We start from the raw sequence: 15,122 nt of genomic DNA, 5'->3' as shown, positions 1-15,122 counted from the left end.
TTTATGAGCCCAAACTAACTATCGGCCGACTAAAAGTTTGCAGTATGCGGGGAATTTTAATCTTTAAGTACTTAGTTACATTGTACAGATGTAAAGTGCAGTATGAGAGAGACTTGAAGAAATGTTCTATTCACTATACTCTTGCGAGTACTTGGAACTAGCAACATTGTTCAATATTTAATATTTATTTTTTATTTTTATTTATTTTTTAGTACTATAGTTATATGAGTTGTGCACCATAATACGGGTTTTGCTACAAAATGTAAAAATTACTTACATTTTGTAGTTAATAACTAAAATTGCTATCTACATTAGACCTATCACAATAAGATTCTAAGATTATCGACTATTACCCCAAATATTTAATCATTATGGCGACTGACAAACTTTCAGGGACACATTTAAATACGTACGGCAGAGTGCAAGGTAAGCAAAAACGTATGTGAACCCCAAGTATGCAAGGAACGGACAGTTACTGCTCCCTCATCCGAGTGAACGGTTCTCCTTGGGGTTTACGCGAAATATATCCAGTATCCGAACGCCGTGTTTCAGTCAACCTGAAGAGAACGGGCTACCAGAAGAGGCAGAATCTCAAATAGTTCTCAATCGTTAGTCAACTTCGTGCATAATGTCGGGTACACATCCAGTGAAGTTTCGCTACATAGGAGACTTCACACTAAACTAAACAGTCGGCTGACAGTTGGCTCGGTGGTTTTTTCTTTAAGAAAATCGTGAATAAAACGTGTAAGTAAATGGTGTAAATAAATGGATTTTTCTTTCTTTCTATAATAACAATAAAATGGCAAATAAATATTTTGAGATTGAGTTTGAATTCAAAGTTTTTTCTCGGTCTGATAATGGCGTCCACGGCCGATTTCGGCCACGGCGGCTGTTCTCATTTTTAAGGAGATCAGCCAGCTGCGCAGGACATATTATAGTGCACGAGCATTTGCGCAGACACAGGTGCACTCCCTATTCCTTCACTCTCATAACCCGATGGAACGGCAATCCGACACGACCGGAAAGAGATCAGGCGCAGGACCGACATTTACGTGCTCTCCGATGCACGGGTGAATCAATCACCAACTTCTAGACTACGGGCTGCTTTGTGAAAGCTTGAGAAAACCCAAAAAGCGATTTCGGCCCGACCCGGGAATCGAACCCGAGACCTCGAGCACAGCAGCCGCGCTTGCGACCACTAGACCAACGAGGCAGTCGACTCGGTCTGATACTCTGATACCGGCCAAATAACTGATCGTTGTTATGTGCGTAAGTACTGCCATTTATTTAGCCAGATCAAACTGAGGCCGACTAAAAGTTTTCAGTGTGGGAGCATTCTAAAGGTAAACACACAGTGCCGGCGGCGTGCCGGGTTTATTCAGAACGGCATATACAATTAGAATATTTATGCCAAGCGGCAGTTAGAATACCCGCCCGTAGGCCGAGGTGGGTCAAATCGGCGCGGCGGGTCGACTGCTGCTGCCGCCGGCAATGTGCACAAGCCTTAACGATGACCGAGTCAGCGAGAAGGAACATTGTATGTCCGAGGATCGCTGATTTTCGACTGTATCCAAATGCATGTCAAAGGAAATAGAAATACATTAGGCACACTTTAGGTGATTAAATTACTGTCACTCTGGCTTTGCTAGTAATTTGTGTGAAGAGGACGTAAATTCAGTGCTAGCAAATACGTAGAGGTTTGGTACTGATGCAGTATTTTTCAACATACCACAAAACTACATGAAACGTTCACTTAAAAACATCAAACGTTAGCCATTTCATAAGATACTACTACTTCTCCCACCCAAATAAAAACAGCCTGTACCCTTTCTCAGGATCTAGACTATCAACGAACCGAATTTGAAATCATTTCAGTAGTTTTTCCATAAAAGTACGACAGGAAACTACTTTCGTATCTATAATATTGTAGTACAGGATGAATGAAAGATGAAATACGCAAGCCCCATCTTACCCCCGAAACTAAAAGCACTTTAGCTGAATATGTTCCTGTAAGCACCTTCCTTGTTTACCATATTACAAATATGTATTACACTACATCGCCGAAATATGACGTTTCCTCAAATATATTAGCCGCGCGTTGCCAAGCAAGGAATATTAACTTGTAGGCCTTTATGTGCAGATTTATTGCGACGCCATCTTGGATTCACGGAGCAAGATGGCGGTTTTAATTAAAAATTGATGAAAGGTCGTATGCAATGATTTATGTTTTATTGTTTAGGTAATGGCGGGGCATTGTTTTTGTAATTTTTTACTGAAGTTTTGGGACGATATTTTCTGTAATAACATTGGTAATTAAAGGAAAACATACCAACGTTTTTGCAAAGCAAGAACGGCCGCATTATTTAAAACATCACACCAATATTTTTTAAAACAAAACACAAATCTTTACCACTCAAAAAGGCCTTACTACCCAACAAAAAATAAAAAAATAAAGCCTTTCAAGTTCCATCGAGTTTTGCACACAACACCCTCAATAATTTTTGCTCTGGTTATAACCAGATCGCTCGAAGCCCCTCCAGACTCAAGTGGCGAGAGGCTGACGATGCAAGAGCTACGTTTTATCGGCCCCTCTGGGGTCTGAAGGGGTCTTATGCCGCGTTAAGCCACCCATTAGAGATCGCGGTCTTGCCACTCAATGTTTTGAATATACTTGACACATTTTTTCGGGTAAGGTAGGTCGGGGTGCCTAATTTAGAATTTATTTGTGTTTAGAAAGTTTTTGTTTAGCTTTCAGCTTTTTGTAATAAAAACTTCTATTGAAAATTCATTCGTGATAGTACTTAATTAGTATGCTTAAAGTATATAAATAGGAATACCCTTTTGAGTTTGGTATAAAAATCTACGCTTATGAACATGATTTTTGAACTTATTAATAACAACGAAAATTAAATATTATAATAACATTTATCTCCATAACATTTTCGCTTAACAATATAGCCCTAACAACGTCATGTAAACCGATTTCCTATACAAAAACACAAGCTTCCTATACAGAACATAATTTCTTGAAAAACCACATTTTTTCACTTAACATTTAAAACCTCCTTTTTTATTTTTCTGCTTCATTACTCGGAAACAACTTGTAGTTAATATTACGGAGCTCGCAACCTATTAAAAACGAAATAGGCTTGTTCTCGACTGTACTTAAGCACGAGCTTTTTACTGCAATGACTGTACACTGGTTTTTACGTAAAGCGTCGGAACTATGCTTAAGGATATTGTTTACTTAGACTTTAGACTGTAGCCTTTTTTAGTTTTAAGCTTGGAGTGAAATTGTTTTTGAAAATACTTAGATGCATTTTGAAACAAAATCCTTCTTCTTTAGTTGATCTTTAAGACCATTTTAGAATCATACATGTAGAACAAGTTCGAACCATTGTGTAATTTTGTCCATATCAATTGGTATATTTTGATTTTAAAACAGGTATATAATAGGTAAAAATGGTCCTGATACTCAGATATTATTCAAGTTGAGAAAAAGTAAAACAAGCACACTTTTGTCAATCAGTATTTATTCTAGAACAGGAAAAAGTGAGTCATTTATACTCCGAAATTCTTTGAAAAGATACGCATCGCCCGCATCGTACGCATGCATCGCACGAAACGGATTGGATGAAATTGCAGGTAAAATGCACCTGCAATACTGGGACGACGTGCTATTGAAATTCGTACAAAGCTAACCAAAATCCGCTGGGTCCCAACCGCGTCCGTACTTCAAAGGTCTGCACTACTTTAATGCTTGGTTCCCTTATAAGTGAAGCGTCATTTTTTTTAAATATACCTTTTCATGGTTTTTATTTGATAGAAAACAAATGAACCAATATGTATATGTCACCGTAAGATTACAAACATCGTTAGATTACAATCTATCTCGAGAGATTGTAAACTGTCGAATTATTGTAAACCGTAACACCTGATTGCAATTTAACGCATTATTTTTCGCTATATTATAATCTATCGATGAGAAATTGTCAAATTGTCAACTGTCCGAAAGCTCTCCCTGATTGGTCAGTCTTTTTGTAAGATCGAGAGCGATGTAGAGCGGTCAAATTGTCAACTGGCGTAGAACGGAATGCATCTTGCGCGCTGATTGGTAGAACGTCAAAAAAGACAATGTTCTTTGCAACTCCCGGTGTCACAGCTCTTTGACGTGCAAAAATAAGTGACGGTTTAATTTTTTATAAAATCAAAAATTGTACTTAATTTTTAAGACTCAAATTACACACAATTAAAAATTGTATTAAAAATTGAAGTTAGTGACGAAAACGAATCGCTGTCAAACCGACTCCACGTAGTCTTGTCTGCCCTACCCCTAGAGTGCAATTCAAAACCGCGTAGGCGCGGAGGGGCGAGGCGGCCTGCGAGCTGAGGCGCAGGTAGTTTCAGCGCTCGCCGCCGCGGCTGAGGCTGGCCGGCTCTGCCGGCCAGCAAGCCGAAGCTGCGGTGGTGAGCGTGAAAACCATCTGCGACGATAAGCTCGCATGGGACCGCCGGAGCCCCGCAGCGCCGGAGCCGTGACAGAAGTTATGCTTGCTGCATGTTGCATGCTTACTTCCATGCTGGGTCAATTAATATGGGATGTGTTATATTTTAAACAAAAAACTCAGTAGGTACGAGTTAAAAAATTAGAAGGTAAATAAATATTTTTATGATGTCATTTAATAGTATTTAAGAAGTTTACTGTTAGAATGCATGCTACAAATTTAGATGCAAAAAAAATAACCATCATGCTGAGTTGTATTTAGAGTGGAAGATAACTCGTGGCTAAGATAGTATTATTTAGATGCTCGACGCTTTATTAATTGTGGCTGACTTAGTAATTTAGAAGGCAACATACATTTTTGGGGGCGAATAATGATATTAAAAAGAAGCCTGTTTAATTAGCACCCCTTTTATTTTATTTTTAAATATTAGTTTGTATTTGAAGACAAAATACCTAACTGTATTTTTATAAGAGTTATTTTTATATAAATTTAATACTTGAAGAATTTTTGAAGAGCATTTATTTTATTTAACTGACACCTCTATTTCATTCCTAACTCTACGGGAACTCCATGGGAACAGAACGGCTGGTCGTGATTGGTCGATCTTACAAAAAGACTGACCAATCAGAGAGAGCTTTCGGACAGTTGACAATTTGACAATTTCTCATCGATAGATTATAATATAGCGAAAAATAATGCGTTAAATTGCAATCAGATGTTACGGTTCACAATAATTCGACAGTTTACAATCTCTCGAGATAGATTGTAATCTAACGATGTTTGTAATCTTACGGTAACATATACACTACATATACAAACTTAAACTATATTTAAAAATAAAAAATATACATAGGTACAAAAAAAAGGTTTAAAAGAAAAAACTAAAAACGTTTGGTCTTAGAGACATTTAAATGTAGGTAAACTAGTTTCAGCCGCCTCCCAATACTATTTCCTGCATCTGGATAAAAGAAGCTTTATACTAAAGCCTCCCTTGATAAATAAGCTAAATAACACTGCAAGATTTTTTCGACTGGCGATGCTTATGCTGGTTTTCTAAAATCAGAAAGTAACTTTGATATTTTCCAGGTCTCATACACTGTTGTTTTCAATAAAAGGATAATAATACTGTTTAATTTCCAAAACACCACTTCCAAATACACCAAAATTATTCTTACTACACACACTCATTCGAAATATTTACTTTATTCATCCGTACAAACGCATCTGTCTCATTAAAAAGATTTATGAGAGTACCAGGCGCATCTTCGTTGAATTTTAATAGATTGTTCGCGGTCAATTTGGTTCAGTTATTTCCTCTGGTAATTCTCTTGCTGTTTCCTTTCCATTAATTAGTCAGCTGCGTTGGGAATCTTGCTTTAAGTGGACACTGTTAATAGTTAAAACGTGTTAAGTCTGGTTTTATTCTTTCATTGGTCATCGGGTTTAATTAAAAGTGCATTTTTGTTAGTGTTAGGTAAGTTTTTGACCACTATCCATAAACCAAAATAATGTAAACCAAGTAAAAGGCAATTACAAGTACATAAAGTAAAAAATAGGAAAGAATTACTATCACTTTCTACATAGAAACGGATCATTGTGTTTATTATTTCTAAACTACTTATGTACATCTTACTTTACTTACCTACTTTGTTTATAACACTAAAAAGTGTATTTTGGCCTTCAAAACCGAAAATGAACTCCTGCATTTTTAATCCTACTCCACCAGAATACCAAGCAATAATAAAATAAAGGCAGTCAGCAAAACTTCGCCTTCCCAGCAATTTAAAAGCTGACCTCTTAAATACACAACTGACCTAAAATTCACAATTGTAGGAATGTCGAGTCAGCCACTTACAGTCACTAATAGTCTACATTTAAATACCTAGAACTCTTCAAAGGATGAAAAGCAGACTCGACTAAAAACTGTAGGAAATGAACATTCAGCTTTTGTAGTGACTGTGGACTCTTGGCGTGAAATCAGTATCGTATTTTATGAGTATCTCTAGAATGTATAGTGCTTGTAAAACTAAGAAATCTAAATATTATTATTACTTGACAGATAAATTCTGATCAACTGTATTTACGCCCGGTTTCACGGATTACCGATAAAGTGTCAGATAGTTAAGTAATAGGTAATGCTATCTGCCAGATAAAGGCTGCTTTTAATTTCTGCCAGATATTGCTATCCGGGAGCTGTAAAACCTAAATTTAGAGTATATATATTTATAGAAAAAAAAAGAACCTTTAAAATATAAATATGTAACTTATTTGCCTATATAACTACTTTAGTCTTAGTCAACAATAATAAGTAACATAGCCGATAAGAGCTTCCTCTCTCCTATCCCACTTATTTTGCTGTGCCCGACAGGGTCCATGTGAACTATATATAAGATTACCACCTAAGAATACACATGGAAAGCAAATAAAGTATTGAGTATTGAGTATATCTGTTAAACAGGTTATCAGCAACTTTATCAGTAATGATTGAAACTGGCCATAAAATATTATACAACATATTTATGTATAAAGTTACGCCACTGTTTCGGTGGCTATAATTCCAGCCTAGTAAAAAGAGTCTCCTTGTTACCATTTTTCACAAAGTATAAAAAAATCTCTAAATTCAGACTATGTTTACCAGCCCCAGAATATCAGTTTCTTCGAATAGAACTCAATAAACACAAAAATACTGAAATCCTCTATTCCTATTTAAACAGAAACTGTAAAGAAGGTTGAAAAGGGCTATGAATACAGTGTTCCGTGCTATCAAATAATATAGTTTTAAAAGTAGTCTGAAATTAAAGCAAGCACGGAAAGGGGCGTAGCGCAATTTTCTACAGCGGATCCTGGTGGCGACCACAGAAAACTAGAGGTAAGAAGGAATGGGATTATGGATGAGGTAAAGATGAACAACAACTTATCAGAGGTTGCTTGGCACGGACCCGGTAGTTGTGAGCAAGAGTTTGATGACTCTCATGTCTTGTAACAGACTTACAACACAACACAGTATCCCAATTTCTATAAACACGCCCATATTCTCTTACTTTAAACAGATCTATAGGATGAACGGATAGAAAAAAGCTTGGTGCAGATAGATGTTCTACCCAAAGATACTCTATGACACTCCTTGATCATCCTTTATGGTAACCAAAGAAGCTTAAGAACCTTAGAAATGACGAACTAAAGAGATGCCGCATCCACAATAATTCACCACTACTACCTCGAAGTAGCCATTACAAAGATCTCACAGGGAAATTGCTTTCTTGCGAGCTCTTCATTTCTTGTGTAAATTTTATTTTTTAACCGTTCCCGTCCATATACCTGTTTACTGTTTTAAAAGCCTTTACGTGATCATAATACTTTGAATATATAATCAGGAGAGCGACTAACTCATTATACATACATTGAAAGCATTTGATGGAGAAATATGGTGACTTAGAATATTTGTGAAGGATAGTGAAAAGTGTTGGTGGTTTGGGCTAGATGGTCGTATCGTTTGGAGTGTAATTTGACGAAAATTTATATTGTCTGCAGATTGTTTGAGATACCATTGCCTAAGGCTCTCAATCTTATTTCACATCATAAAAGAAGGAATTGTAAGCCCTAAAATTAATTGTGACAAGACACAATTGGTGATTAAGCTGAAGAGAGAATTTGAAAAGGCGTTATTAATATAAAATGGAGTGATTTTGGAATTCTAAGAGTAGCTATGAATTACATAGTAATGTGATACTTTCTTCAACAAACTCTCACTTAATGGCCACTCCATATATTTGTATAAGATCGTAAATTGTCAGTACATTAGCGGAGCGTGCCGATGTTCAAATATACTACCATTGCCTTAAGATCTCGTTTTAAAATAAGATATTTCAACTTCTTAGCAAAATGCACCACGGGCTAGGTGAATGCCATTTCAATGAAGATACAAACCATTCGAATATAGTCCTTAAGAATAAAGCAGCAGGGTTCATTATTGTGTGACTAAACGACGAACATTTTCCTCGGTTATTGAGACAATTTATTTCTTTTTGAAATGTAAGCTCTTTACAATATCGACATAAAGAACTTTATGTACGGCGTAGCCTTTTAAATTAATAATAAACAAAGACATTTTTGCTCTCGTTTCGTTTTACAAGCGATCTCCCATGGTGCATCCGTATTCAAAATCACCAATGTAAAATCAAAGCACATCTGTTAGGAATAAACTCATAAACTGTTGTACAGTTATTATAGGGCTAGCTAGCCTAAGAGGTTTGGCCAAAACTTGACAAAAATCTTCTATCATTTTGTACACACATATACAACATGTAACTTAATTAACGCACACCCTCAAACACCCTAATTAGAATATTATGTTATAATCAAAATACATACACTGAATTTTTAATTTAACATGTATATGCATTGTTATTTACTAAATTAGTTATACCAATTCTTGGAGAACTTTTTGGTCATACGCACGCAAATATCGCGCCGCGCGCCGCTCGACTCGACACAACATAACGAAACTACGGAAAAAGCCGACAATACACGAAGTCTTATTACTTTGAGTTACGGTCTATTTGCATTTGTTTTGACTGTACAGTGTAATATGACAATAATTTCCGTAGTTTTAATTATTTTTGGGATAAAAAATTACCTATATTCAAAATGATATATGAATGTAATGAATTGGTTCAGTAAACGATTCTGAACAAACTAATTTCAGGATGTGCGTTAATTAAGTTACATGTTGTATATACACGGGGATGAAAAACATCTTGACAAGGATGGAAAATAACGAGTGTCAGAATCTTACTGACTGAAACCAATTTTTGTTCTTTCTGGATCTTTTGAGTACTGATGATGATGATGATGATGATGTCCTCCTAGCCGATTATCGGCTACGGCGGCTGTTCTCATGTAAGGAGATTAGCCAACTACGCAGGACATATTATAGTGCACGACCATTTGCGCAGACACAGGTGCACTCACTATTCCTTAACTCTCATAGCCCGATGGGACGGCAATCCGCCACGACCGGAGAGAGATCAGGCGCAGGACCGACATTTACGTGCTCTCCGATGCACGGGTGTATCAATCACCAGCTTCCAGGCTCCGGGCTGCTTTGTGAAAGTCTTCTAAAACCCACAAAGCGATTTTGGCCCGACTCGGGAATCGAACCCGAGACCTCGTGCTCAGCAGCCGCACTTGCGACAGCTAGACCAACGAGGCAGTTGAGTGAGTGAGTTGAGTTGAGTACTAGTGCGATAGTAACTCCTTCGATCAATCTTTAGAATTCTGAACTCGCTAATCAAATCAATTATAAAATGCTGTGGTTAACACTTATAATAAAACCTTCTTAGCAATTTCATAGTTCTGTATACAAGTCGACCTTTGCTCGGTAATAACGAAATATTAACTATGAAAATATAACAAGCTTTGGTCTTCAGAGCGTTTCTAGTTTACATTTGTATATAATTTAACTTCTGGACATCTCATATATTTTGTTTAATATAATGTCGAAGCAGTGCAGCCATGTATAGCTAGCGACGAATTTGCTAGTCGTTCCGTACATTTATCACCCTTTGACTATCCATACTTACACGTCACGGAGTAGTTAGCTAATGGGGTGCTCGTACATTTCGGAAATGTTCCAATACCAATGTATTGTTGATTAAAAAGATGAAATACACAATCTTCCTACAATTTTTGTTATGAAAGATTAAAGGTATCAAGGTAAAATATTGGATAACATAACGACGTTGTTTTATTCTACAAGCGCTTGCCAATGTCCGAATACTGCATGAATAAGGCCACCTCCATGAATTACAATTGACGCCGACTTGATTGGTAATTTATTTCCAGGGCTTACTATTTATAAATATTACATTACAATGCCATTTATTTGGGTCAAACAAGGTGCGTTTTAAAGTGTTCTCAAGCTGAAAATTTTCGTACACACCAACAAATGCTAATTCCAGTCATTCCCGTCGTAAACCAGCGAATTAGCACTCCATTTACAAGCTGCTCCGTGACACAGATCCTATTTCTAACTGTCGGAACTAACGTGGCGTGGAAATGTGGCTGTCAGTTTGTTTCAACGTTGTTTCGTTAAAACCAGTGTGCTATGGAGTATAAGATTTGTTTCGCTAGAAATATTAGTTGGCTAGCTTTTGCGCTGTTTTGATATTGGTCCAGTTTTTTTTTGCTTTGCTTTTTTTGAAAACGTTTCCTCCATTTGTTGCTTTCTCGGTGTTTGTTTGCGATATTAGTTACGTTGCAACGGTATATTCAGAAATTGGAAAAAGTTCGTTATTTTCTAAAATTTCCACGTTTGTATTTTGCCACATCGACTTTTCTTTTTAACTTTGTCGTTCCTCAATTGTAAGTATGACAATAAAGTATAAAGGCAGGAAAGCAACAACTTTTTTTAACTGCCAAGGATTTATAGATTGTAACAATAATATGAGCTAGATACTAGAATCCAACTGTGTATGTCAAAATAACAAATAGAATAAGTATAAAACACGAGCCTTAAAATATAGGTAGATACCACCATTCGCTTTTACCCCTAAAATAACCTTGTGACTTACTAACCTTGAACTAAAAACAACTTTCCATTAGTCCCTGAACACCTGTAACACGAACTCGAGTGAAAGTCCTAAAAATTTATAAAATCATTAACACTCTACTGTTTAGCGCGTAAACAAAGTCGCGTAAATTACGCATTACGCATTTATTACGCATTTTTACGCGAAACTTTTAATGGAATAACATAGTAGTGGCCTCGGGTGTACGCAAGTTTTATTACTCACTTCTAAGGGATTGTTTGATTGTACGCTTAGATAATTTGAGGATAGTTTGAGTATGTTAATGTCATTTTCCTGGTAGTTGAATGAAAATGGCTTGAACATTGCATTGATTGCAAGCTTTAATGATATTTTGAGTGGGTTTTGGTTGGCGGTCTTTGATTTTACCTATACTGATATTATAAAGAGGAAAACTTTGTTTGTTTGTTTGGTTGTAATGGATAAACTCAAAAACTGCTGGACCGTTTTAAATATTCTTTCACCATTAGAAAGCCATATTATCTGAGAGTAACATAGGCCATATTTTATCCCGGTGCGGGCAGTAGCTCCCACGGGACGCGGGTGAAACCGCGGGAAAACGGCTATTACAAATATTGTAAATGAAAGGTAAACGGAACTTGGTTGAAACATAATTCTTAGTACTGAGATAATGACGCAGGCCTGCAATTTCAGGTTTTTGTCCTGTACAGGGCCTCAGCATTATGCTGAGCAAGGGCCGTTTCACGTGGGGTGTGACACATATTTTCCACTAGTTTTTTAATTGTAATTCGTCTTTTCTTGTGTTATTTATAACGACTGTTATTCTCTTTTTAATATTATTTTTGTTTATTGATTGTAAGGCTGTGTCACACGCGTGCGTGAATAAACGTATTTTCTTTCTTTCTTTCTTTCAATTCTCAATCACTTTGGACAGTTTGTAGTACGCTTATAAACATTTATGGGTAAAGTTATTTTTACCTTTGCTATGCATTTGTTATTCTTACAAAAATCATAAAGGAGAGTCAAAGTCAAAGTTTTAACGCACATAACTCACGAAAAGAAACAAACACAGTTAAAATAAACCTCTTGAGTACATAATAATGTATGGCCATATAAACTTAATATTAAAACCTGGAAATTTTGAATTAACTTGAAACATATTTTTTTTTAATATTAATGCGAGTTACAAAGACATGAATTACATAACACAGGTAAATAAAAATTTGTGGCGAACAGAAATCAGAAAGACCCTCTTTAATTGATGGTGGTTTGGTACATGGATACAAAGTTTTTACTGGAAATGGCACAAACAATAAGAAATATCTCTCTGGTTTTATCGAGGCTATTGTTTTACATTCCTTAGTAAGTTTATTGATGATGATGTGCTCGTTTTACCTACTTATTTAGTCTATGTTGTAAAATCCCAAATATGCCGTAGATTAAAACCACATTCTTATTTCTCTTTTTCTTTGTTTTATTAGACATACAATTCGGTTCTAATATATAGTAAAATAAGCTTACCAGTTATATTTGGTTTTCCACAATTAGTATTTGCTTTATGATTTAAACCTTCAAAATTACACTCAAATCTACCCATAATTAACTTGTAATTCTTCTTCTTAATTAACTAGTAATTATCATACCAAATATTATGTTAATTAACAAAAACATTTCAGCCACATCCATTAAAACTGCATCCATTAAATTGATCATCGTAATGAACTTTTTAAATTAAAAAAGGTCGTGGCGAACATATTATCCCGAGGCACGCTACCCTACCTCAGAGCCAGTAATTTAATCCTATAGCCAGTTTTGTCAACCCTATGCGGTTCCTTTGGGCCTACTTTTTGCGGTGCGTTTGGGGCCCCGGCATAATTAGGGTTGAGAGTGATTTTTTTTGATGATACTTTAATGTTAACATGGATTATATTTGTCAAGGTTTTTTGATGAGGTTGAAAGGAAAATTTTGGAAATGTTACAAGGAAAATTTGGTCTAAAAATATTTTATTACATGTCTGATTGACATGTTCCGAATTAGAACTTCTTGTTAAGCATGCTGAATTTCTGTAGGAATGATCCGATCAGATCAGATCATGCAGTATCTGTAAGGAAAATCCATACTGAAACACTAATAACATTAATTTACATATGTTTTACAAAATATTGACACACACAACTGCATTACAATACTTTATCGAATCAATTACAAACAAAGTGGGCGTATGCATATAACATTACATACAACACTATCTGATACCAAACGCAGTTTCAACAAAACTATGGCCGTGCTCACTTATATTCTCATCATACAACTATTAAACTTTGCATTCGGAAAACAATGTGCGATAGATAACACCCCAGAATATATGAAGAACGAGAAACAACTTTTGGAGGATCTACAATGTGGATACAGTGCTCATCATCCACCTACTGCGAACACAACGGTCAAACTCACATTTTTCATGAGGTATTTCAACTTCGATAGTGAGGAAGAAGTCTTCTCCGTACAGAATTGGATACACCTGGATTGGCAAGACGACAGACTCAAGTGGGACCCTGCGAAATATCACGGCTTAACAGAGACTGATGTGACTTACTTCGATATCTGGCTTCCAAGCATAGCATTGATGAACGAAGAAGATTTTCTGAACCTTGAAATCTATAGCTTCTATAGATGTCTTTTGAAGAGTACTGGAGCCGTCCAATGTAAGCACTGGATCGTCCATGAAGCTTGGTGCAGCGTCAAACTCACAGACTGGCCGTATGATGTCCAAGAATGCAGTTTGGAGTTCGAAGGCATATCTCCTCATACGGAAAATTTTACCATGGTCTTAGACAGTTTCAAGTTTCAGATTTCTGCGATAGAAAGCGCTGGATGGCACGTTCAGCAATTCAAGCAAATAGCGAATAATACGGGTAAATCGAAAATAACGTTGATTTATGTTGTAGTGCGTGAAGCCGCTGGATTGTCAGCTATTGTTATTTCTCCTGCATTTGTGTTAACTGTTTTAACTATCTTATCATTGTTCTTAGATGTGAGAGAAAAAGTACGTTTAGCTATACTTTCGTTTAGCACAGTTGGTCATTATTACTTTTTAACGGAGTTAGCATCGAAATTGCCTAAAGAATGTCACTATCCACCGACGTTGCTTTACTATTATCGTGGTTCACTTGTTATAAGTATAGTTATTATTCTACTGACTGTGTTATTAGAAAACTTGTGTAAGTTCAATTCGCCACATGATTATATAAAGTTAATAAATGATTTTATATATGAATTTAGGTTTAGTAAATATATAGTGTTTCCACAATGGGATATTGACAATAATAGCAAGAATTCTAATGAAGATTGGGTAAAGTTTTCCAGTTTAGTGAATAGTGTTTTTACATACGTTATTGTTTTCACGTATTTTGGTTTATATAGTGCATTAGTACCTAAAGACTATAATTTGTAATATTTAAATCAAAAATTACAAAGGTTTCAATGACGGATTTATTTTTGTTTCATGTACCTACCTTTTCCTGCTCCTAAGGGATACAGGCCGAGACAAGTCTTCAATGCTAAGTTAATCGTGTTTGTATGTTTAATACATTAGCATGTTAAAACGACTGCACTAAATTTAAAACACATTAGATAGTAGTTATACTATAGACAGATTGATAACATTTATTGGGTACACTATTTTTTGCATTTTTGATCTTAGAAGTAATTATTGTAGGTGTCAAAATGGGCCGTCTTATCACTAAGAGTGATCTCTAGATATGTATCGCGATATATGTTATTTCTGTATACTAAGGGGAAAATATGTTTTCCTGTAGCCGCAGGCGAGATCGCGGGATACACCTACTACACAATATCAGGTACACGAATGTTCCGAGATGTTCCACTAATGTGCTAATTAATCACCAAGTGCGAACGTCTTGTCTTATAATCGCTTATATCGTTACGCACTTTGATTTTAACGATAATTGATGGGGATGAGAATTAAAGGGATTTGATGCTAATTCCTGTGTAAGGCTGTTATGGGAATTATGGCATAATATGCAATTATAATTGTGGATATTTGTT

The 15,122-nt window shown here is 36.0% G+C and overlaps 1 protein-coding gene across 1 annotated transcript; it reads left to right on the top strand.

The window, feature by feature from the left end:
• Positions 1–13,332: 13,332 nt before the first annotated feature.
• LOC124635911 (acetylcholine receptor subunit gamma-like) lies at positions 13,333–14,508 on the top strand. The gene has a single exon (XM_047171865.1). The coding sequence runs from the start codon at positions 13,333–13,335 to the stop codon at positions 14,506–14,508; it is 1,176 nt and encodes a 391-aa protein (XP_047027821.1).
• The last annotated feature ends 614 nt before the right edge of the window (positions 14,509–15,122 follow it).

The sequence above is a fragment of the Helicoverpa zea genome, chromosome 13, assembly GCF_022581195.2.
Source record: "Helicoverpa zea isolate HzStark_Cry1AcR chromosome 13, ilHelZeax1.1, whole genome shotgun sequence".
NCBI classification, from domain to species: Eukaryota; Metazoa; Arthropoda; class Insecta; order Lepidoptera; family Noctuidae; genus Helicoverpa; species Helicoverpa zea.
The sequence above is the reverse complement of the archived record's forward strand: the minus strand, read 5'-3'. Positions and strand labels throughout refer to the sequence as shown.

Bases quoted from the DNA above. Each gene is read 5' to 3' on its own strand.
- LOC124635911 (XM_047171865.1), top strand. From the start codon at position 13,333: ATGGCCGTGCTCACTTATATTCTCATCATACAACTATTAAACTTTGCA.